At 41.4% G+C, this 25,147-nt stretch overlaps 1 protein-coding gene across 5 annotated transcripts in view; it reads right to left on the reverse strand.

The window, feature by feature from the left end:
- Positions 1 to 3,682: 3,682 nt before the first annotated feature.
- Positions 3,683 to 25,147, reverse strand: part of paxip1 (PAX interacting (with transcription-activation domain) protein 1) — a 104,891-nt gene continuing 83,426 nt past the window's right edge. For 3 of the 5 annotated variants that reach the window (XM_061838703.1, XM_061838706.1, XM_061838705.1), the window contains 4 exons: positions 21,798 to 21,932; positions 20,253 to 20,328; positions 20,028 to 20,092; positions 12,940 to 13,185 (listed from right to left, as the gene is read on the reverse strand). In XM_061838703.1, the coding sequence (XP_061694687.1) occupies positions 13,174 to 13,185; positions 20,028 to 20,092; positions 20,253 to 20,328; positions 21,798 to 21,932 (288 nt within the window). In that variant the 3' untranslated portion in view covers positions 12,940 to 13,173. Of the gene's footprint in view, positions 3,935 to 11,278; positions 13,186 to 20,027; positions 20,093 to 20,252; positions 20,329 to 21,797; positions 21,933 to 25,147 lie in introns of those variants that run through there. The other 2 variants (XR_009797656.1, XM_061838702.1) reach the window with 2 other exon arrangements.

The raw sequence follows: 25,147 nt of genomic DNA on the forward strand, positions 1-25,147 counted from the left end.
GTTTCATTTGCAAACATTTAGTTCCAAAGAACAAATCTTTTCAGTTAATGAAATGAACTGAATTAATTTATGATATAATTGGTTCTTTCAGCTCTGCCACCATTAGCCAGCACGCTGAGAACGGAAGTGTTCTGTGCAGTCTTGACTGCCGATTACAACACGCAGCTTTTGCGGGCGGAGAAGATCTGGTCCACTTTCAAAACAAAAGACATTGACATGCAAATTGCAATACAATGCAAATTATATAAAGTGGTCATTCTTTCTCTGCAGCCCGGTAAAAAATGCCTCACAGCCCAGTACTGGTCCGGGGACTGGTGGTTGGGGACCACTGCTGTACATCACCTGAAAAGCGCCATGCAGTGCATCCAGTTTTTTTGCGAACTGGATATAAAACTTTTTCTGCATTAAAAAAAAAACATTTCCCTCAAATATAAACAAATCTGTCTGTGTTAATGAGGATTTCTTCTTTGTGGAGATAATGCATCCCATCTCAGAGGTGTGGCGGATCAAGATGCTGATTAGTGCACAGGTTTGCCATGGGCTGATCACAATAAACATACTTCTTTTTCTTTCGGCTTGTCCTACTAGGGGTTGCCACACCGTGTCATGTTTTTCTATCTAAGCCTATCTTGGGCATCCTCCTCTCTAACACCCACTGTCCTCATGTCCTTCCTCACAACATCCATCAACCTTTTCTTTGCCCTTCCTCTCCCTCTTTTGCCTGGCAGCTCCATCCTCACCAACCTTCTACCAATACACTCACTCTTTCAGCTCTGAACATGTCCAAACCATTGAAGTCTGCTCTCTCTAACCTTGTCTCCAAAACACCCAACTTTGGCTGTCCCTTTAATGAGCTCATTTCTAATCCTATGCAACCTGTTCAGACCAACCAAGAACCTCAGCATCTTCATTTCTGATACCTCCAATTCTGCTTTCTGTTGTTTCTTCAGAGGGACCGTGTCTAATCCGTACATGATAGCTGGCCTCACCACTGTTTTATAAACCTTGCCCATCAACTAGGCAGATACTCTTCTGGCACATAGAACACCAGACACCTTCCGCCAACTGTTCCATCCCGGTTGGACCCGTTTCTTCACTTCCTTACCACACTCAGCATTGTTCTGTATTTCTGACCAAGTATTTGAAGTCGTCCACCCTCGCTATTCTCTTCTCCCTGGAGCTTCACTCTTCCTCCTCCACCCCTAATCTTAATTCCTCTCTTTTCCAGTGCGTAGCTCCATCTTTCTAATTGTTCCTCCGCCTGCTCCCTACTTTACCTGCAGATCACAATATCATCTGCGAACATCATGTTCCAAGGGGATTCCAGTCTAACCTTGTCTGTCAGGCTATCCATCACGATCGCAAACAGGAAGGGGCTCAGCGCGTAACCTGAATGCAGTCCCACCTCCACCTTAAATTCTTCTGACACACCAATGGCACATCTCACCGCTGCTCTGCTGCCCTCATACATGTCCAGTACTGTGTTCCTACCCTCACCTATGGGCACGAGCGGTTGGTTGTGACCGAAAGAACAAGATCCCGAATACAAGCGGCTGAAATTAGTTTTCTCCCCATGGTGTCCGAGCTCTCTCTTAGAGATTGGGTGAGAAGCTCGGCCATCAGGGAGGGCCTCAGTGTCAATGTCTCTCGGCTGGTCTGGGAACACCTCGGGATCCCCCCAGAAGAGCTGGAAGAAGTGGCTGGGGAAAGGGAAGTCTGGGTATTCCTGAAGCTACTTCCCCCGCTACCTGACCCGGAGAAGCGGTAGAAAATGGATGGATGAATGAACAACACGGATGAAGAAACAATGCAACAGAGGGAAGCAGAATACAAATCTGAAATCCATTATGAAGGAAACTATTTTATTTTCGATTATCGGCAACAAATGATTGCACATTGCTTGATCCGCTGGAAAAAGACGACAGCACAACGGAATTAGACGACGAGACGCGATACGTCACTAAAGATGACAATATGGCGACCATTGGAATACATTATGAGAACGATGATGAATTTTCCGATATTTTGAGTGATGAACACTATTCTGAAGGGTCCCACAAAGACGGTGAAGAATACGAGCTTCATAAAATCGTTAAAGGTGATCAATTTGAGCCAGTTAGACAGCACAGGCGTTCGAATGGAGACAAAATGGCTGGCCAAGAAGGTGCCGAGGATGCAGGGAGAAGGATATGCCTCATGTTGGAAACAATGACTGGTAAGCATTTGTGAAGTTCTTGTTTGGTTAATTAGTCATAATCTGATAAAAAGTAAAAGCTTTGATATCCTGAATGTATATACGAAGTTTTCAATCTTATTTTAAAAATATGCAACGCCGTATATTTAGCAAATAGTGACGCAACTTCACCAACTATTCATTGAGAAACCATCAGCAGTACAATGTGCGTCACTATTCTGCGTGTACAGGGCTCATTTATTATTGCACGAAAACACACAGAAGATGATAGTCGTCCACAGTCTAAATTGGTATATTTTCCCAAATAACGATTTCAATGAACGAAATACGTTTAAAATGGTGTCAAGTTCATCTGAGAGCAATAGCTGGTTTTAACTTGCTTCACCATCAATATAATTTCACGTGCTAAACTGATCCCATAACAACACAGTACTGAGACGCGTCCAAACCCCATTTTAGTTAAAATTTTTCCAAGATGTCATGAGCAAAACCGCAAAAAGTTTTACTGAAAATAGTAAACCAGTGGCTTGTGGTTTTGTTTGGACATTAAATGCTTAAAATACTAAGGCAAAAGGGGTGGATGGTTCTGTTTACTGGACTGATATGGGTGTTTGAGCATGTAGAAGTTTGTGAATGTGAACAGATTTTTATTTATTTATTATATCCAAAGGTGTGCACATAAATGCTGCATTCCTAAGCAAACAACAGAAGAGAGTTTTTGTAGCCATGAGAGTCAATATATTCACCAGAAAATGGCAGATTATCCAGACCAACTACAGTGCATGACTGAGCACCTAGAATTTGTTGTCAGCTGTCTGAACCTGTGGGTACCTGAGGCTACTTACAATTCCAGGAACAGTATCCCCAGCGACTGGATTCTCCACAACACGATTAAGAGATATTTTTGGAAAAAAAAAAAAAAAAAATTCTCCTAATCAGTCCACCTTTTTGCCATTTACATTCATCCATCCGTTTTTTTCATCGCTTATTCTCACAACGGTCACGGGAGTGCTGGAGCTTACCCCAGCTGTCATCAAGCAGAAGGAAGTGGAGATCCCGACTCGACATCCCGCAGGCACGAGGAGAACATGGAAACTCCACACAAGTGGGCCCGGATTAATCCGGGTCCTCATAATTGGGAGGCCACCACTTTACAGTTGCTCCTTCGTGTTGCCCTACCAAAAGCAGCATTTCGATGCCCAATGCTTGTTCAAAGTCTCATTCTGGAAAATCGTCACATTTTCTTATTTTTAGGTTAATGCGACATACTGCTTAGAAACAGCTTGTGAGATGGTGTTGGGAAATTTTAGGCAGAAATAACCGTGTGCCACTTCCATCCTGTTGTGTGTCAAAGATTCGTGACACCTTTCCTGATCCAGCGGGCCAAGACTACACAGGATTTAAATTGACTACATCCTGATTTTTTTCCCCCTTTGTTTAAATGTTGATGTATATGTTTACATATGAAGTAAACATACACCACAGAACTAGAATCATAGCATTTTTTATTGAAATGTATGCTTATAGTTTGTGTAAATGTTACATAACATTAGCACAGAATTATTATTTGGTCTTTCAATAAGAGTACTTTGAGAACACCTGAGGTTGAAAAACACGGCACGATTCTCGCTGTCACGATTCACGAATAGCCACTTCAGTCTGGCAACTTTTGGAATAGACCAAAGATGGAAATTCAGCATCTGCTGGTTCGATCTCAACCTCTTGTGCAGAAGATGCTTCCTGTAACAAATGTAATTAATAGAAAAACAACGTTCAAAGTTTCTAAAATAAGAAAAAATGTATTGATAAAATGGTGACCTAGCTGGTAAAGGTTTAGCCTCTCAGTTCTGAGGACCCGGGTTCAATCCCGTCCAGCCTGTGTTAAGTTTGCATGTTCTCCCTGTGGCTGCATGGGTTTTCTCCGAGTACTCCAGTGACATGACACATCCTATAAACATGCATTAATTGGTGACTCTGAATTGCCCCTAGGTGTGACATGAGTGCGGCTGTTTGTCTCTATGTGCCCTGTGATTGGCTGGCAACTAGTTCAGGGTTTACCCCACCTCCTGCCCGTTGACAGCTGGGATAGGCTCCAGCACTTCCTGCGACCCTCGTTAGGATAAGCAGTAAAGAAAATGGATGGATGGATGTATTCATAAAGCACAGGTTTATTTCATTCTATTTAATGGTTCACAAATTGTTTTTGACTGGTATGTAGTTTTGCTTGTTTTAATGTTATGATATCCATCCATCCATTTTCTTCGCCGCTTATCCTCATGAGAGTCGCGGGTAGTGCTGGAGCCTATCCCAGCTGTCAACGGGCAGGAGGCAGGGTACACCCTGAACTGGTTGCCAGCCAATCGCAGGGCACATGGAGACAACAGTCGCACTCACAATCACACTGAGGGGCAATTTAGAGTGTCCAATTAATGTTGCATGTTTTTGGAATGTGGGAGGAAACCGGAGTGCCCGGAGGAAACCCACGCAGGCACACATGGAAACTCCACACAGGGGGGTCCGGGATTGAATTCGGGACCTCAGCACCGTGAGGCCAACACTTTAGCAGCTGATCCACTGTGCAGCCCATGTTATGAAATATTTAAAATAAAAAGAACTCTGATAAAAATTTTCATCTATCAATTTTTTTTTTTGCTGCTTATCCTCACAAGGGTCATGGGGAGTGCTGGAGCCTATCCCAGCTGTCTAAGGGCAGGAGGCGCGGTACACCCTGAACTGGTTGCCAGCCAATAGACACATGGAGACAAACAGACACACTCACAATCACACCTGGGGGCAATTTAGTGTCCAATTAATGTTGGATGTTTTTGGGATGTGGGAGGAAACCACAGTGCCCGGACAAAATGTTTACTAGAGACCAGGACGTAGGAATGTGCCAGATAGATTTGGTTTAGTCATTATGATACAGATATTTTGTGATGCTCTTCATTTTATGATGCAATTCTCTTGTGATGCTCTTTATTTTCCTTTCATACTTTTCTGATGCGAACCCTTTTGATAGTATAAGAATGCTGCAAGTCCTCTGTATCTTTGCATTTGTGATCTGCTACAGCCATTGTCTGTCACTCATTTGTGCCCAGAATATTTTGTAAGTAAAAGCTTCGAAGAAACTGTTCATCATCTCCAGCCTGTATTTGGATAACCAACATTCTCACTACCCGAAATTAAACGTACACGCGGGGGGGAAAAGCGCCCTCCAACAAAACCCACGCAGGCACGGAGAGAACATGCAAATTCCACACATGGAGGGCTGGGATTGAACACGGGTTTCTCAGGACTGTCAAAGCAATGCTTTCCAGCTGCTCCACCATGTTGCCATTTGTACTCATTATCCTGTTCTTCTTGTTGCGAATGGTCAAATTATTTGCGGTAATAAAATATTTTTCGCCAAGTATGACGTGTGCTTCTATCATTCAACCATGTAAACAGTGTTCAATGTTTTCAGGAAATAAAAGGTTATCAGAATACCTCTCCAACTTGTCTTTTAACAAAAGCTCTTTTTTTGGTCCTTTGTGTGTGTGTGTGTGTGTGTGTGGTCGGGGGTGGGCTAAGCTTGTCGAAGCGTGTCCAGGTTCAGGTGAAATGTTCACTGCATATGACAGAGTGTTGACCGGGTTTGGTAAAATTAGCCCTCTTCGTTTCACAAAGCTTACCCGTCTTCTGAGGATTGGGTCTTTGGGAAAATAATGGACACTGGTTTTAGCTTACAAACACTGAGGAATTGACCCCTCCGTGGATATTGCGCAATCAGCGTCACTGACCAATCAGAGGCCAGAGATCTGCATAGACCAAAGCCCGTTTTTGGTCCCGCCATTTTCTCTGACAACATTGAATGGTCCAGATTTAGTTAGCGTTTTATCGCGTATTTGGGTTATTTAACAAAAAATATGGTTAAGAGGTGTAGTCACGGACTTTGTAATCGTGACGACAGGTATCCTGAAAGGCTAGTTGGTGGAGTTCGATTCGTACCCTTTCCAAAACCGAAGACCCAGTACGAAAAATGCCTTCAATGGATCAAACTTTGTGGAAGACCGCATCATCAACTAAATCCATCTAATATCAACCGGAACACGTTTGCACGAAGGTATGCCCTATATTTGATTTTCAATAGATGTCTCGTATAAATGAATTCGAAGTTCTTCGCTAGCATAACACTGCTGCGTGTGAACGATTGCCACACTTATTCTTTGTTGAGCGATATTTAGCGATGATCGGACTGCACAAACGTATTGATTTCTTGCTGGCTCGCGGCCGAAGCTTAACCAGACTGTGTTTGCACGAAGATATGCCCTAAATTTGATTTTTAATACACGTCTCGTATAAATGAATGAGACGTTCTGCGCTAGCATAACATTGCTACGTGCGAACGATTGCCACACTTATTCTTTGTTGAGCGATATTTAGCGATGATCGGACTGCACAAACGTATTGATTTCTTGCTGGCTCGCGGCCGAAGCTTAACCAGACTGTGTTTGCACGAAGATATGCCCTAAATTAGATTTTTAATACACGTCTCGTATAAATGAATGAGACGTTCTGCGCTAGCATAACATTGCTACGTGTGAATGATTGAATGAAATCAGAAGCATGGCGTCTCTCTCAGTTAAGAATGTATTGTATTTAGAATCTATAATATATCGTTGATTTGAATGAAATCAGAAGCATGGAGTCTGTCTCAGTTCAGAATGTATTGAATTGTATTTGCCATTTTTACTGTTTGTCTTACGTCAGCGCACGTGGCGTGACGTCACTTCAGGGGGCGTGGTTAAGTGCCCTGTACTGAGGGGTCAATTCTAAAAACCAGCGAGTATCCGTGTTCATGTAAGTCGCACAATAGCCCGTCCACTGTGAGTGACGTCAGCAGAACTGTTAGAACCAGGGGCGTCTATTGTCTGTTAAAGAAATTATTGCAAACTTGACCACACATGTACTCGGCAATCTTCCACACACATAAACAGGTACTGTGTTCCAACTAGGTTTTGCTCCCCCGCCTCCTATTTGGAACATTCATGTAAATAAGGGCCATTTGAAACTGTTGGAATTGTTGTTAATATATTCATTATGGACTTTCAACAAAGCCAAAGTATCATCCTTGCTTCGAAGAGTCTTGTTCACAGGACGTGCTCCTACACACAGATGCAACAGTATCTTCTATCTTCCGAGAAGTGGACAACTCCATCATAACCAAAGAATGTGCCACATCTTCACCAAAAAATGTGCCTTTGTTCATTTCATCTGCTCTCCCCTCTTTTTGACCTTGTGTTTTCTTTAAAAAAAAATAAATAAATAAAAATAAAAAAAAGACCACGAGAGGCTGGTTCAGAACATGTTTGGAGACTGTAACTGGCCTGTCTCTCACGTCTTCCTGATCAGAAGACGGGCAAGTTCTTATCCGTTATTTGTGAAGTTATTCCAGCAATTTAGGTGATAAACCTAACATTTTGTTGGTCCTGCGAGGTGGATTCCAAGATATCGGAGGATCCCAGCTTCAGAGTCTACCTCCAAGAAGACCGTGGCCACGGCAACACAGGCTCGTTAAGGGACTGGTCCTCGAACTCTCTAACTGGGATCTGAGGGTTGACAGAAATCCAACTGACAAGAAGACAATTTTCTTATGAGGTATAAAAAGAGTGATTGTCGACGGGAAATGTGCGCGAAGGTGCGTCGCAGTCTACACGAAGGTCATGTGTAAGTTAAATTCCGTGTAACGAGAGCGGACTCGTCTGTATAGGATACAGTTCATTCTGTGCAAGGTAACGAGGGCGGACTTGTCTGTTTTGGTTACAGTTAAATTCTGTGAAAGGTAACGAGGGCTGACTCATCTGTACACTGAAATTTGTGGTAATAAACGAGGTCGGACTGAAAGATAAAAAGAAACAAACATGCTGCAACTTTTATGGGAAAAGACATTGCTACAGCAAGCAGAACATTTCCAAACAACAAATACACTCCCAAAAAAAGAAAAAAAATAGTTGATTATTTGCACACAGATAATCTGAGAACCTGGTGTCATTGTTTAAACCATATGACACACACTCTGAGTGGTTGTGAGGTTTCGTCAAAAGAGACCAAACAGCAAGTGATTGGAAACTAGATGAGGAAAATTTTAAAAGTACAGGCCACCTTCATCAAAAGTGACGTGGTATCAACTCTTACCTCATAACAGTGGAAGAGGAAACATTTTTGAAAGAAGTCCCAGAATGCATATGGTCAATAGGACTATTAGATGTGGGACTCATTATGGGAGCGCAACCTGTACAAATTAAGACCTAAAACAAATATAGACCATGCATGAAACAATATCCATTATAACCAGATGTATTAGACCGCATAAAGCCAGTTGAGTCATTAGTTACTGCAGGGGTAATAAGTGAATTTCCAGACTTTCCCTGCAACACGCCCATTTTTTTTTCCAGTAAAAAAAAGCACCCCCATCAGGAGGTTGGAGAAGGCTTCAAGATCTACAAGCAGTAAATACCGCTGTTAACACAGCGAGGACCTTGTGTCCCCTACAAACATACACATTGCTGAATTCATTAAGACCAGATGCAAAAGGTTTTACAGTGTTCGATTGAGTTGCATTTGTATTTGGAGGCAACAATACATATTTACCAGGTTACCTCAAGGGTACTGTGAAAGGCCAACAATTTATTCACAAGTTATGACAGCCAGTATTTCCACATTTGAACTATCAAGTGGCAATCAAATTTTCCTTTATGTAGATGGTGTTTTGCTTGCATCACCCCACAAGTAAACTTGCAAAAGCGATACAATAGCATTGCTAAAACATTTAGCACAGGAGGGACACAAGGTTAGCAAGAACAAACTGCAAATTTGTGAACAACAAGTTAAGAATTCAGAACGCAACCTTAGCGCGGGAAGAACAATTTTAGATGATAGAAAAAATAGTTGTACTTAATGCACCAAAACCACAAAGAAATTATGGAACAATAACTACGCCTTTGTCCAAATTAATGTATGAGGAACACCTCAAAATGACATCATTGTTAAAATGGACAAAATAATCAGAAAAAGCTTTCTGTGAGATAAAGAAGGAACTAGTGTCAGATTATAGCAAATTCTTTATGCAGATACTAGTTTGTAAAGGTCATTTTATTACCTCAGTTTTAGTGCAACAACATAGAGACTCAGTGTAGCATGTGCATTACCCCACTGAGAAAGTGCAGTTATTGTGAAATCTATTGCTGTAGAAACAAGTTCATCCATAATTTTGTTCCATCCTCTGATTCTAAGAGTACCACACGCAGTCCCTGCATTGCGTATTGAGATAAACAAGCGACATTGAACCCAGCAACAATTTTTACCATGTAATGAGTAAGTCATGAAGATGGGCAAAACATGATTGTCAAACGTTAGCAGAAATATGAGCCAAAAGTAGAAGTGGCCTGAGAGATCAGCTTTTAGAAAGAAGTGCTTTCATCCACAGCCAAAGTAACATGCAAAATTTTTAGTTGATTTACTAAAGCAATACAACTGGGAAAAAAAAAAAAAACTGTTACTGTATGCAAATGCCTCACACATACATTAAACAAAGATATGATTTCATTGGGAAATGCCTTCGCTGATAGAATACTAAAGGAAGCTGCATATATATATATATATATATATATATATATATATATAAAACTGTGCCTGACTGATTAGCACATATCCTTTACAGGTCTGAGGGCCTGGCAGCTGTGTGAAGTTTGCATGTTCTCCCTGTGCCTGCATAAGTTTTCTCCAGGTACTCCAGTTTTCTCCATCCATCCATCGTCTACTGGTTTTCCGGGTTGGGTCACGGGGGCACCAGCTCCACCAGGGATGCCCAGACTTCACCTTCCCCAGCAACTTCATACTGCTCTTCTCGGGGGACCCTGAGGTGTTCCCAGGCCAGCTGAGAAAGTCCCGGGTGTTCTGGGTCGTCCTCATGGTCTCTTTCAACTGAGACATGCCAGGACCACCTCACCAGGAAGGCATCCGAATCAGATGTCCCAGCCACCTCATCTGGCTCCTCCAATGGGGGGGAGCAGCAGCCGACACAAAGCCCCTCCCGGATGATTGAGCTTCTCACCCTATCTGTAAGGGAGAGCTCGGCCACCCTGCGGCGTAAACTCTTTTCAGCCGCTTGTATCTGAGATCTGGTTCTTTCACTTATGACCCACAGCTCGTGACCGTAGGTGAGGGTAGGAACGTAGATCGAATGGTAAATTGCATGGATGATGAAGTAAGAATAATTTTATTGTGTTGTTTTTCCATAATTAAAAGATGTTTCGCAATAGCTTTGTATAACCTAAAAGACGATCGCAATAGCTTTGAATAACCAGCAATGTCATAAAAGGATGTTTGGATAACCAGCAATGTCATAAAAAGATGTTTTTTGTGTTATATGATGTCGTGCAACGCCATCTGTTGGTAACAAAGAATAGTGTGGCGTCAGGCGGGATGAATTGGCCACTCACCCCTCCTTCCGCACACGCTTAGAGTATAAAAGGAGGACTTTGGATACTCTCGGTAGAGTCTGCTGCGGGTTGCGTACGGACGCCCAGCCGGTATTGAAGCTGCTCTACCTGGAGTGTTGGCTCTCCCTCCTATTGGCGCACGGTAAGAGCTGGATATTCTTCTAAGAGCTGGTTGGATATTACTTAGCTTCATACCACGTTATTTGTGCTTGTGCTTGTGTTACCATTTCTGTGTGGGACCAATAAAGTGCCAATTGTTGGTAGCCAGAAGTGTGTCTTGTCTTCATTTCTGAGTGCCTATCTCCGACGAACCTATTAAAATTTGATACCGAACTCCTGAGCGAGGTATCAGAAATGTTTTAAAACAGATGAGAATGACCAATTTGGAAAAACACTGAAAATGTCTGCCTTTTTTTTTTTTTTTTTTTAAATAAAACACACTCTTACATGGTAACCTCTTGTTACTTCTAACAGTGTAAGTACAGGGCTATCACAATATTTTGAAAACCAATAAAATATGAGTCCAAACAACCAAAATAATTTTACCCAACTTCAGACATAAAAATGTAGACTGAGTGAAATTTATATCAAATAGGCTACTTACCTTTGTGTTTCCTGGTTTGGATATGCCCCTGGATATTTTTTGCTCCTATCAAAACACAGAGTGCACAGCACTTTGCCGGGAACATCCACTTTTTGTATGTGTTCGGTTAGACATGATACCGTTTTTGTTCCTATCTGCACGGTTACACTTTTTTCAAGCCATGCCCATCTGAAACAGTTGTTACCCTGTGGTTTTTATTAATTTCCCTGGTACGATCTTCATCTTTTCACTCCAACACTTTCGCGATACTGGAAAACGTGCAGACCGCTCGATAACATGCGTATGTATGTCTATAAGTTACAGTATATCTATATTAACAGAATGCTTCTCTAAGAAATGTTAACATCAGAGTGAAAATACAGATGAAATACCACCCAAATGCTGCCGGAAATCGGAATGTTGTTATTCTAAACACCAAATTTAATGCAAACAGATAGTAATGCCGTAAACAAACAGCAATGCCGTTTTCTGCTATCACAGCTGTGACTAATTTCAGGACGAGCGTTGCCAATAACTGCTGGCGGCCAGTCTTGACCCCCGCCCAAATTTTCTCAACGAATCTACACGTTTCACAACAATGACATTTTGAGCTGAAAAAACTTGGAATTCCGCGAATTCGCGGAAAATTCTCATCCCTGAAATTGAGACCTTCCCCTTTCAATTTAGCTCCCTCTTTACCAAAATGGATCGATACAGTGACCATCACTGCAACCATCCGCCTGTTGATCTACCACTCCATTCTTCCCTCAGTCATGAACAAGATCACAGATACATGATACTTGAACTCCTCCACTTGGGGCACGATTTCATCCTCGACCTGGAAAGCACACGCCACCCTTTTCTGACTGAGGACCATGGTTTCAGATATGGAGGTGCTGATTCTCATCCCAGCCATAGAAGTTATGAACAAAATCAGTGACAAAGCGCAGCCATGGCGGAGTCAAACCCTCACCGGAAACGTGTCCAACTTACAGTGATTTGCAGAAACCGAACACCCCGTAACAGGGGGTTCGGTACTCCATACTACCGAAGGACCCTCACAGGACTCCCTTAGGGACACGGCTGAATAGCTTCTCCAAGTCCACAAACAACGGTGGCTTCAAGAATGCCTCTAAGTCATCCTTGACAATTGTGTGTCCATTAGCTCATTCCACCTCCCTAGGTCACTTGAAAAGGTGGCAGGAGGCATCAAAGTGGTGTGGACATGTCAATTTGTAGAATACACAAGATTTGGTAGCATAAACAGAAGTCTACAGTATGTAGCACATGACCTTGCCTTAGGCTGTCTAATTCTGTCTCCTGTAGTTTTGAGGGGAGCACCGCAAGCGACGTTCAGTGCCTGGCCTTTATTCAGCATCCCTGCCAAAGCACAGCCTCAGGGTATCTGCTTGACAGCCTGAAATTAGAACTTTACCAGTAACTGCCCTCGACCATCATTAACAGTTAATTCAACCAAATCTTTCAGGAATTATGGGCCTCAACCTTGAAAGAATCCCTCCAAGAAAGCTTTAAAGACAGATTTAAATGAGAACGAAGAGAGCAAGCTTTTGTTCTGAAAACTGCCTTTTGTGTGATGTTGAAATATCAGCAATTTGTACATAAAGTTGTTATACGTCAAGATCAATAAATCTTAATGGGAGTGGAGCAGGATAAACAAGGGATAAACATCACAAATATTTTATTCCCAAAAAAAAAAATACATCATATTTATTAAGAAGCCTGTACACACACAGTGAAACAAGATTTGAAATAGTCCATAATTTGAACAACAATTTGACAAAAATAACATCCATTATTTACTCTGGAACATATAAAATCTACAAAAAGACTACCTATAAAAACATAGAAAAATCAGTGTCGTTAGAAACAGATTGCTCCTCTTTTTCATGTCTTCATCAAGTAAACTTATATGTGTGAATGTCAAGGAATCACATTTTGTAATATTTATTAATCAAATCCCAGATTAGGTCAGCCAAGACCCCTTACACTGAGAATGACAACAAAAACATTATGAACACAACAAAATCTAGTTGGGGACATTCAAGAAAAAAATGGAATAGCTCTAGTGGCTTTCCATTTTAACATCAGAATCAGAATTGTGAACACTTACCTTCTTGACAAAAATATATTTTGCAATAATTCACCACTGGCCACCATCACATGGCAATAATTAACTTTATGCAGTGTGGTGTGGCATTAAATTCTGCCATATTTTAGAATTCTACATTTTTAGGGGTGTGGGGGTGAGAACTACCTAGTAGTGTAACACATTTCACTACATTTTTGTGAAAGTAAAACTAATATTACCAACTAATTTCAATTAACTGGTAATAGTATAATTCAGCATACTCAGGAATTGTTTTAAAAGTGAAATAGAGCCTTTTTAAAGCGTTTAATAATAATCTAGCGTAGAGGCCCCGTAGCTCAGTGGTTAGAGCACTGGTTTGGTAAACCAGGGGTTGTGGGTTCGTATCCCACTGGGGCCTCCACTCCCTGAGAAGGGTTGCGTCAGGAAGGGCATCCGGCGTAAAAATTGTGCCAAACATATATGTGCGTTCATCTGAGATGACACGCTGTGGCGACCCCGAAAGGGACAAGCCGAAAGTAACCTCCTCAATAATAATCTAGCGTAATCTGTTTCTTAAGGGTTTCCAAACCAAGGGGATGTAAAAATTGACTTGTCCATTTTCTTAAAAAAAATAAATAAAATATTAATTTAAAGAGAAATTATTTTGTTCTCCTTTTGTGTGTCAGCTAATGATCGATTCTGCTGATTTCCTTTGTTGATACGATAGTGAAACAGTCCCTCAGAAAACTGAAGTATCAAAAGTATCAATAATTAATTTTCAGAATCAATCTTCCAGTATCAGCGGCATCGATATTTGAGACAGTATCGATCCTTCCCAATGCAAATAACGCTTCTCCAGCCGGTATAATGGCATTTTGTTTCTGCTGGTTTTGTTTACATTTTTTTTATGTATTTTCACTTGGAAATGTCACGGGAAGTTGGTCAAAGCCTATGTAGTCTACAGGACCTTTTGAATTTAGGATTACGCCGTGAAAAGACTACATAACAGGAAGCACTGCAGTGCCAAGTATGGTATGGGAGGGTCACGTGTAACTTAAATCTGTTTACTCCTGGTGTCCTAGTAGGGGACTCCTTAAAGCATCTGCCTTGCAATTCTGCAGACTGGGCTTCAAATCCCAGTCTCGCGCCTGTGTGGAGTTTGCATGCTCTCCCTGTGCCTGCGTAGGTTTTCTCTGGGCAACAGACCTTTCCGACCTGTCAAGCACTCGTACAATAACAGCCAATCAGATAGCCGCATTGTCTTAACCCCGGTTTGACATGCCCCTCTCGCCACATTGTCCCGCAAGTAATGCTGGTTGTCAGTAGGTGCGCTTGGAAAACTTAATGTTACAAAGAAAATGGTCCTCAGATGCACTTGGGGAACGTGCAATTCTGATGAAAGATATCCTGCTAGGTTACAAGGGGGACGGTTGGTTTATTTTCCGAAGCCTAAAACACAGTCGACGAAGTGTCTATGAAGGATTAAGGCTCGCGGAAGACCGGACGTACAATTAAATGTGAACAATATCAACAAACACAAGGTGTATGTTCGAAGGTAAGTGTGGGAGAAGTATCTTCTCTGAGTTTGATTTAATTATTATCAGTGCTTTATATACTGCAGGAGATTAACTTTCACTTTGTTAGTGTATTACTCACCGGCTGAAAGAAGTGTGTAATGTTTTATCCCAAAGAGTCGGGTAAGTCATACTAAATGCGTGCTGTCATGCAAGAGAAATGTCTATTTGCCTATTTTTATCACATGGGACTTTTAAGACAAACCACTGCGTTTGATTACAAGCCAAGTCAAATGAATACACCCACTCACTTATAAAGTCAGCAATATTACTCGTGATCTTTCCAAGTAAAAAGCAGGGATGAGAATGACCAACAAAAACACAGAAAATGTCTGTCGAAGGGGGGGGGGGGGGATTTCCTCCTGGATATTTTTTGCTTCTATCGGAACACAGAGTGCACAGCACTTTGCCGGGAATGTCCACTTTTTGTAGACACATTGATACCGTTTTCGGTCCTATCTGCACGGTTACACTTTTTTTAAGCCATGCCCGTCTGAAACAGGTTTTGATTCCAGCATCCTTGTCAATTGCCCTCGCTCGATCGTCATCCTTTTTTTTCTAACACTTTCGCCATCGTAAAACTGAACACACCGTCGCTCAATTCGCGCTAAGTCCCACGCGCCATTACTTGGCTAACTAACAAGTTAACCCCCCTGAAATTTTCTCAACAGACTTGCGCTTATCTCGAGAATGCTCATTTTGGTCTGAAAAAGTCAGAAATCCGTCGATTGGCGGAAAAATCTCATCCCTGAAAAAGTACTTACCCTGCTTTACATGTGCAGTATGATTCCACTATTTTATCCTGTTGGACTTCAATATGTAGTTTGTGAGACGTCAAACTTTTTTTGCATCGATTGCCACAACATTTCGCTCTAACGCTAACATTGCGTCCTGCTCCGTCCAAAATCTTAATTCCGTGTTCATAACCTTGTGTGAAATACTTGAGACCTCTCTGTAGAACTCTCCTGGACAAGTCTGATGCATTTGGCAAAAAACATATCCCAATATTATCTGGAATACGCGATAGAGAATCGACTTCAAACACATTGTGTTCAATTGCCATTTTGGAAGCTTGTGGGAAAGGTCCATTCAGTTTCCTCCCACATCCCAAAAACATGCATGACTTGGTGACTCTAAATTGCCATTAGATGTGACGGTGAGTCCGGATTTTTGTTTGTTTCTATGTGCCCTACAATTTGCTGACAACCAGTATAGAGTGTACCCTGCTTCCTGCGCAAAGATAGCTCCCACAGCCTTTGTGAGGATAAGCAGCTCAGATAATGGATTCATGTTGACTCCTTTATAAGATATCAAAAAGTGCTATTAATATTTACATTATTAGAACTATTTATGGTATTGGTAACTAACTGACATAAAACAGCATTTTAACAACTAAACAGCACTAAGCGTGCTGGAAATTCTAATAGGGAATTGTAATGACATCATTGTTGATATCATGCCAACTTACTGTCAGAGGATGTCCCAGTGTACCTAGCGCCGTTGTGTAGTTGTTAAAATGCTGTTTTAAGTCAGTTACTCCTCTAATCCCATAAATATTTGTAATAATGGAAAGATTAATCAGGCTTATGTGTTACCAATGATGCCAAAATTCCACCATTTTGAGTAACAAGCAAACTAATCCATTATTTTTCCTGGGAGATTAATCATATTACAGTTGCTTTTTAAACCACCAATTATTACTTTTGAATCAATGTTTCTCACCAAGAACTGATTTGTTGATAGTGACTCGAAAAAACAGTCCACCTATTCAATCACATTTAACGCTTCACGTAGGCTGCTGATTTTTCAATAAGGCCACAAGAAAATGTGGTTCCAATTTCCTACATTTCAGAACTAGAGTCAGTAGATGTTTTTTTTTTCTTTTCTAAAATATTTTTACTTCCTTTCCAGCATATGGTGCGCCATTTTCTTGTCAGCTCTCGTTAATTCACGCTCTCGTGTATAACAAGATCAAATTCATGATGGTCTCCCATTACGAAAGACTAGAATATTAGCAGAGATGATGAATAAATTTGGTTTTGTCATGAACGAGGCAGAGGATAGGACCCAGATACAGGAAGCCGAGACGTAAGAGAGGATTTAAGGAAGGTTAATTGCTAGGCAGTTATCGTACACGGGAAAGCAGTCCAACAGGGCAACAGTACAAAAGTCACAAGGCAAAAGGCTTGGTTCAGAAAAAGTGAAACAATGTCAAAAAGCGGACATGACAAAACATGAAAATGTATCCTGATATGATATGGCTCAGTAACGCTATGACATGGGATATGGCAGTTACGTTAGCTTACGCTCGTGAACACATGCATATACATGCACACAACGATCTTGCAACAAGTTGCATGAAAAAGAAGGCTTAAATACATAATGTAATAAAGGTGCAGCAGCACGCACGAGGAAGTGGCACACGGCCACGCCACTGCCCGCCGCGGTTGCTGTCAACCCGAATTAACTGCTACCGCAGCAGCACGTAAAAACGGGCGCACGCTGCGTCACCCCTGACATATTTATTACATGGTGTAAAAATGTTGGGGTCGCTGGGAATTTTAAGGATCCACAAGCTTTGTTTTTTTTTTTTCCATACGCCTAAGTCAAAAAAATTGGGAGGTGATTGTTGAGAGTCGGTGCAATACCATAAAAGTGCGAAAAAGTGCCCGATTTCACTAACTCTAATTTAAATCTAATCTAACACTCGTTTCCTATTTGTTTTTGTAAAAAGTGTATTTGATTGTTGTTACTTTTTATTTATTCCTTAAGGACCCTGTTTTACAGATGTGTAAGCAGGCAAAGCATTGCGCAAAGCAAAACAAATTTAGATTGCACATTTCATACATGGTAAATCAATGTGCTTTACATGATGAAAATAATTTAAAAACAAAAAAAACATCTGATTAACATCTAATATGAACAAAAAACAGTACAATTAAAACGGCATACACAAGAAGAAAGAAGAGATTTGAAAATGGAGATGATCTAAAAGGTATAAGGGGGAAAAAGGTTTTAACCTGGATTTAACATTCAAACTGAGATTACTTCTGATGGCAATTCATTCCATTTGTGTGCAGCATAATAGCTAAATGTTTGATTTGGCTCTATTCTCAACTATTTGACCTAAATCTGATCTCAGACCCATACTGTGTTTATAGTCCATTTGCACTTTAATGAATTCAGGACCTAAACCATTTAGTGATTTATAGGTTGGTAGCATAACTTTAAAATATATTCTAAAAGTAACTGGAAGCCAGTAACAGTATGAAGAAGCTGCAGCATTCCGAATGAGCTGCAGCTGTTTAATGTACTTTTTGGGGAATCCAGTCAGAAGATCATTATAGTGGTCAAGTCTACTTCACATAAAAGCATGGATGAGTTCTCCTGGTATGCTTGAAACATGCAATCCTTAACTGTATATTTTCTCTAGAAGGTGGAATGCAATTTTACTACCGTAATTAATTTGATATGAATGCTGAAAGTCAGCTCGGAATTGATCACGACACCAAGGTTTCGGACTTTTCGACAGGTATTTACTCACAGTTGTCCTCTTTTCTTTATTGTAAAAAAAAATATATCTTTTTTTGTTGTGGTTTAATTGAAGAAAAGTTTTGGGTTCATTCAGTTCCCTTTTAGAAGATACTGGTAGATATAACTGTGTTATATACCGTAATTTCCGCCCTATAACACGCTTTCAATCCTGTGGTGTATCCGTTGATGATGCAGCCAATTTGTGCATTTTTTCTAATGGCCGCAAGGGGGCACTCGAGCAGAAAAGGCAAGAGTGAGACCAGTGGAATATATGTGCCAAGGAAGTGACTTTTACCGGTATTTTTTTGTTTTAACCGGCCCTGTTAGCGTTGCGCTAGCGTTAGCACTGTGCTAGCATGTTGCTGCTGTGTTACTGCAGTGTCTCAGTGATTTCTGCTACCGTGTTGCTACCCTGTAGCCTCTGCGGCAGTTTTTTTTTTTTTAAGAGTGTTTTTTTTTTTTTAACCAGCCCTGTTCGTGCTACTATGTTGTTGCTATGTTAAGATGAGCTATTAAAACTTTGAAAAGTATTTCAGTGTACCATCTTTGTAAATATCTCGCGTTTCAATGTGGGTTTCAATGTGGGCACTTGCAGCTTTTACACACGTGCGCCTTATGTATGCATCAAATTTCCTTTACAAATGTACTGAGTGAGGTTTCTAATCCGGTGGGCTCAGGGGCCAGAAATTACAGTACATTGATATTGCAAAATTAAAGTTCTCAAGAATTAGACGCAAAGTGTGACGTGTGCATCTCTCTCCCTCTCTCTCTCTCTCTCTCTCTCTCTCCTCTCTCTCTCTCTCTTTATATATATATATATAATTTGTATATTTTGAGATCACAATTATCTTAAAATGCTTCAGATGTTTTGCAGTTTTGGTGTCGCTGGGCTTTCCGGGCATTCCAGCTGTCAAATCTGTCAAACGTCTCTGAAAAAGGGGATGGTGACCACCGAAATTGCACAAGGTTTGAAGAATGGAGTTAAAAACTTTGACTTAACAAGAAGACATGACACACATTTTTGAGACAAATAACATTCCCTTCACTTTGCTTTTTTGAAACTTAGTTAAGTTTGAAAACAAGTAATGTGAAGTCATCAAGGTACTTTTAAGATCAAATAATGAGGAAAGTAACTACTTACTGTATAAGTTACTTTTTCAAGATAATGGTGGCAACTCTGGTGGTTATTTCCTCTGCTTTATTTGTCTTGACTATTTTTCTCATCATCTTACATCAGGAGTGAACATGCAGGATACGGGGTACACCCTGACCTGGTTGCCAGCCAATCGTTGGGCACACGGAGAAAGACAACACTCGCACTCACAATCACACCTTGGGACAATTTAAAGTCTCCAATTAATGCATGTTTTTGGGATGTGGGATGAAACCGGAGTGCCCGGAGAAAACTTACGTGGGCACGCAAACTCAGGAATCTGAACACCGGTCCTAAGAACTGTGAGGCCAATGCTCTACAATTGCGCCACTGTGCCGATGCTAATCTATTTTAAAAATGTTTGTTTTTATTTGTTTTATCTTTCAGTATGAGAAATCATGGATTTAGATGAAGTAAAGGATATGAATCATAGTTAAGTTTCTGGGTGAGAACTCCGGTCAGAATGAACTCCGCATTGTGGACATCTGGACAAGAGAGAGACGTCACAGAATTGACAAACACCTTTTTATACTGAATGCACTTTAACTGAATGCTTGTACTTTAATCATCCATATTTTTGTATAGCAATAGCAACACAGCTCATGCAAGCTATAATAAATATGTGTGTGTGTGTGTGTATCTCACCAATGTTTTTAAGGAAGTACTCTCGACACAAGTGTAGATCATTGTCACAGGAAATCAAGATGATCTCTGGGAGATTCTGCAACACAACATGTCTGATGTAAATATTTATTCTTCCTTAATTTAAAGCCCGGGTGTCATCCCTATAAACATTCTAAAATGGAGTTTGTAATGAAAAATACATATAACATTATTCAATTCTATACGAAAAAATAAATGTGAGCGGAGAGCGTGTCATCCATGCGTAAAGTTGCAGAAGAAATACGATATCCAAGTGGTCGCCATCTTGGCTGTGTCCTCCGTCCGTGACGTCACCTGGACATTCGCAAATGAAAACACGCGGTGCACCCTAACTATGGGAGACAAATGCGCCCCATCTGACACGAAGCTCTTTTCGAAAAGGAGAACACCACACAACCGAGTGAAGTTACTGGGGCAATATTAGACTATTGTCTGGAGCCCTCGGGGCAATATTACACTATTGTTTCGAGCCATATTCAGATGATATGCGATCACGGCCAAACCTCATCCCCGTCTGATCCACTTCGGCGGCAGAGATGAGCCGTTGCGGCGACAAGCAGCCTTCGCAGAAGCAGTGACCGCTGTGAACGCGGCGCCTCAGCCGGTGTGGCTGATGAGGAGGTGGAGCCGAACCATGCTGCTTTTAGGGGTATGTTCAAAGCCGCTGCAGTACTTGTTGAACACCATCGAGCCGGGGTGCATTACTGCCTACCCCTTATTTGGAACCCACGAAGCTCTCGTCCTCTGCACCCGCGCAATCCTTTTTTCACAACGAACCGGGTCTCTTGCAAACTTATGAAGGCTAAATCCATTCTTCCGAGTGTTCTAGCAATGTCCAGCAATGCAATGAGCCAGCATTTTGGCTAACACGAAGGACGTGTGGAGTGTATTTTCACAAGTACCCTAAATTACCTCATGATAGCTCCAAGCCAGTGTTGATTTCTGAGTCTTTTTTTTCTTTCGGCTTGTCCTGTTAGGGGTCGCCACGGCATCTAATCTATTTCCATCTAAGCCTACACACTGTGGTGTCTTGTGCAACCACCAGGGGCACTACGAAAGGAGTGACTTGATGTGGGACGTAGAAAACAAAAAAAGAAGAGAAAGAAGAAAGTAGCTTGACAGTGTAACTGCTCTGAGCTAACTGGAAAATAAAACAAAGTCAAAGGAATAATTTTTCATGGAAATACCACATATACAATTCTATAGTCTGCCATACGGAGATGCAATGCATTATTTTCCAGTATCGATACAATTGAGTGATTAATGTTCAAATCTATCTAAATCGATATATTTTTCTTTGGGAGGCTAACTTGCCGAGCACAGACTGATCGAGCTGGATCGTAGGAATGTAAATAGACATGAAAAATAATGAGTGAATCATTGCAACACGACAGAATTTTTTTTTCCAACCTTTTATTTTCTTTCCTGTCAACTTCAGGGATTCTATCAGTATATTCAGTTTTAGCGGTTGAGTCTCAGTGCCATGTCAATATTACAAAAGGGTGAGCAAAGAAGCTTCATATTCACCTTGTTCTGTTTATGTTCCATGATCTTCCTGTATGACGGCTGTTTCGCTAGCAGCTTACCACCAGCACTTTCCACGATCGACTTCATGGTGCCGAGACTAGGGCACATTCCAGGGGTCAAATAGAAATACCTTCCCTACATCCCAAGAAGAGGAAATAAAAACACAATAAAGCATACAGTAAAAAGGAGGTCAATAGCAAGGCATGGAGCTCAATACTGTACATGAAGCATGTGTAAAAAGTATAGGAACATAGATCGACTGGTAAATTAAGAGCTACGCCTTTTGACTTAGCACCCTCTTTACACCACCGGACCGATACAAAAGTCTGCATCACTGCAGACACTGCACTGATCTGCCTGTCAATCTCCCACTCCATTCAGACATACAGTGAAGAAAATAAGTATTTGAACACCCTGCTATATTGCAACTTTTCCCACTTGGAAATCATGGAGGGGTCTGAAATTTTCAGCGTAGGTGCATGTCCACTGTGAGAAAAATAATAGAAAAAGAAAACTGGAGACTGGCTAGGCCACGCCAGAACCTTGATATGGTTCTTATGGAGCCACTCCTTGGTTTTCCTGGCTGTGTGCTTCGGGTCATTGTCATGTTGAAAGACCCAGCCATGACCTATCTTTAATGCTCTGACAGAGGGAAAGAGTTTGTTCCCCAAAATCTCACAATACATGATGGCGGTCATCCTCTCCTTAATATAGTGCAATCGTCCTGTCCCATGTGCAGAAAAACACTCCCAAAGCATGAAGCTACTAACGCTATGCTTCACAGCAGGGATTGTATTCTTGGGATGGAACTCATCATTCGTCTTCCTCCAAACACGCTTAGTGGAATTATGACCAAAAAGTTCAATTTTGGGCTCATCTGACCACAAAACCTTCTCCCATGACTCCTCTGTATCATCCAAATGGTCATTTACTAATTTAAGACGGGCCTTAACATGTGCTGGTTTAAACATGGGAACCTTCCGTGACATGCATGATTTCAAATCATGAAGTCACCTTGGAAATGGTGGTCCCAGCTCTTTTCAGGTTATTGATCAAGTCCTGTCGTGTAGTCCTGGGCTGATTCCTCACCTTTCTAAGGATCATTGAGACCCCATAAAGTGACATCTTGCAAGGGGCTCCATTCCGATTGACCGTCATGTTTCGCTTCTTCCATTTTCTAATGATTGTGCCAACAGTGGACCTTTTTTCACCAAGCTGCTTGGCAATTTCTCCGTAGCCCTTTCCAGCCGCGTGGAGTTCTTCAATTTTGTCTCTGGTGCCTTTGGACAGCTCTTTGGTCTTGGTCATGTTACAAGTTTCAGTCTTACTGATTGTATGGGGGGGACAGGTGTCTTTATGCAGCTAACGACCTCACACGGGTGCATCTGATTCAGGATAATACATGGAGTGGAGGAAGACTTTTAAAGGTGGACTAACAGGTCTTTGTGGGTCAGAATTCTAGCGAATAGGTTTTCAACTACTTATTTGCAGTTGTATCACACAAATCGTTAAAAAAAAATCATACATTATTTCTTTTTAGATTATCTCTCTCACAGTGGACATGCACCTACAATGAAAATTTCAGACAGCTCCATGATTTCTAAGTGGGAAAACTGGGTTGATTCCTCACCTTTCTAAGGATCATTGAGACCCCACAAGGTGATATCTTGCATGGGGTGCCACTCCGATTGAGATTGACCGTCATAATTAGCTTTTTCCATTTTCTCATGATTGTTCCAACAGTGGACCTTGTTTCACTAAACTGCTTGGCAATTTCTCCATAGCCCTTTCCAGCAGTGTGGAGTTGTACAATTTTGTCTCTGGTGTCATTCTTCTTCAGGATTTCTTTCACACCGTAGAATTCATTGTTCAATCAATCACAGCGAGTTGTCCTGGTCCTGAGGTAGCAAAGCAGCCTCAGACCATCACACTGCCACCACCATGCTTCATTGTTTGCTTCATGCTCCTTTTATCAAATGTTGTGCCATTTTAACGCCAGATTTAATTATTTAATTTGTGGAATTATTACCAAAAAGTTCAATTTTGGTCTCATCTGACCAGAAAACCTTTTCCCATGACTCCTCTGTATCATCCAAATGGTCATTGGCAAACTTAGGATGGGCCTTGACATGTGCTGGTTTAAGCAGGGGAACCTTCCGTGCCATACATGATTTCAAACCATGACGTCTTAGTTTTTTACCAACAGTCACCTTGGAAATGGTGGTCCCAGCTCTTTTCAGGTCTTTGACCAAGTCCTGTCATGTAGTGCTCAGCTGATTCCTCACCTTTCTTAGGATCACTGAGAGCCCAGGAGGTGATATCTTGCATGGGGCTCCGCTCCGATTGAGATTGACCATCATGTTTCGCTTTTTCCACTTTCGAATGATTGCTCAACAGTGGACCTTTTTTCACCAAGCTGCTTAGCAATTCCTCCGTAGCTCTTTCCAGCCGTGTGGAGTTGTACAATTTTGTCTCTGGTATCTTTGGACAGGTCTTTGGTCTTGGCCATGTGACAAGTTTGAGTCTTAATGATTGTATGGAGTAGACAAGTGTCTTTGTCCAGCTAACAACCTCACACAGGTACATCTGATTCAGAATAATACATGGGAGTGGCGGTATACTTTTAAAGGAGGACTAACAGGTCTTTGAGGGTCAGAATTCTAGCTGATAAACAGGTGTTCACATACTTATTTGCAGCTGTATCACACAAATCGTTTAAAAAAAAAAAAAAAAAAAAAAAATCATACATTGTGATTTCTGGATTTTTGTTTTTAGATTATCGCTCTCACAGCGGACATTCACCTACGATGAAAATTTAAGACCCCTCCATGATTTCTAAGTGGGAGAACTTGCAATATAGCAGGGTGTTCAAATATTTATTTTCTCCACTGTAAATTTTAACAGAGGATCAGAAAAGTATGGATTTTTTTGTGTGCCTTAAAAAATTGAATTCTCATTTGAAAGATGCAATTTGTATTTCTTTGGATTGTCTCTAAGTCAATAAATTTGGTTTGATGATTTGAAACCTGGCGTCAGGGTGGCTGAGCTGTTAAGCATTGGGTTCACAGTTCTGAGGTCCAGGGTTAATAGCCAGCCCCCCCTGTGTGAAGTTTGCATGTTCTCTCCATGCCTGAGTGGGTTTTCTCCAGGGACTCCGGTTTCCTTCCACATCCCAAAATACATGCAACATGAACTGGACACTCTAAATTGCTCCTAGGTATGATTGTGAGTGCGACTGTTGTCTGTCTCCATGTGCCCTGTGAATGGCTGGAAAACAGTTCAGAGTGTACCCTGCCTCCTGCCTGTTGACAGTCAGGAAAGGCTCCAGCACTCACACGACCCTTGTGAGG

The sequence above is a fragment of the Syngnathoides biaculeatus genome, chromosome 13, assembly GCF_019802595.1.
Source record: "Syngnathoides biaculeatus isolate LvHL_M chromosome 13, ASM1980259v1, whole genome shotgun sequence".
NCBI lineage: Eukaryota > Metazoa > Chordata > Actinopteri > Syngnathiformes > Syngnathidae > Syngnathoides > Syngnathoides biaculeatus.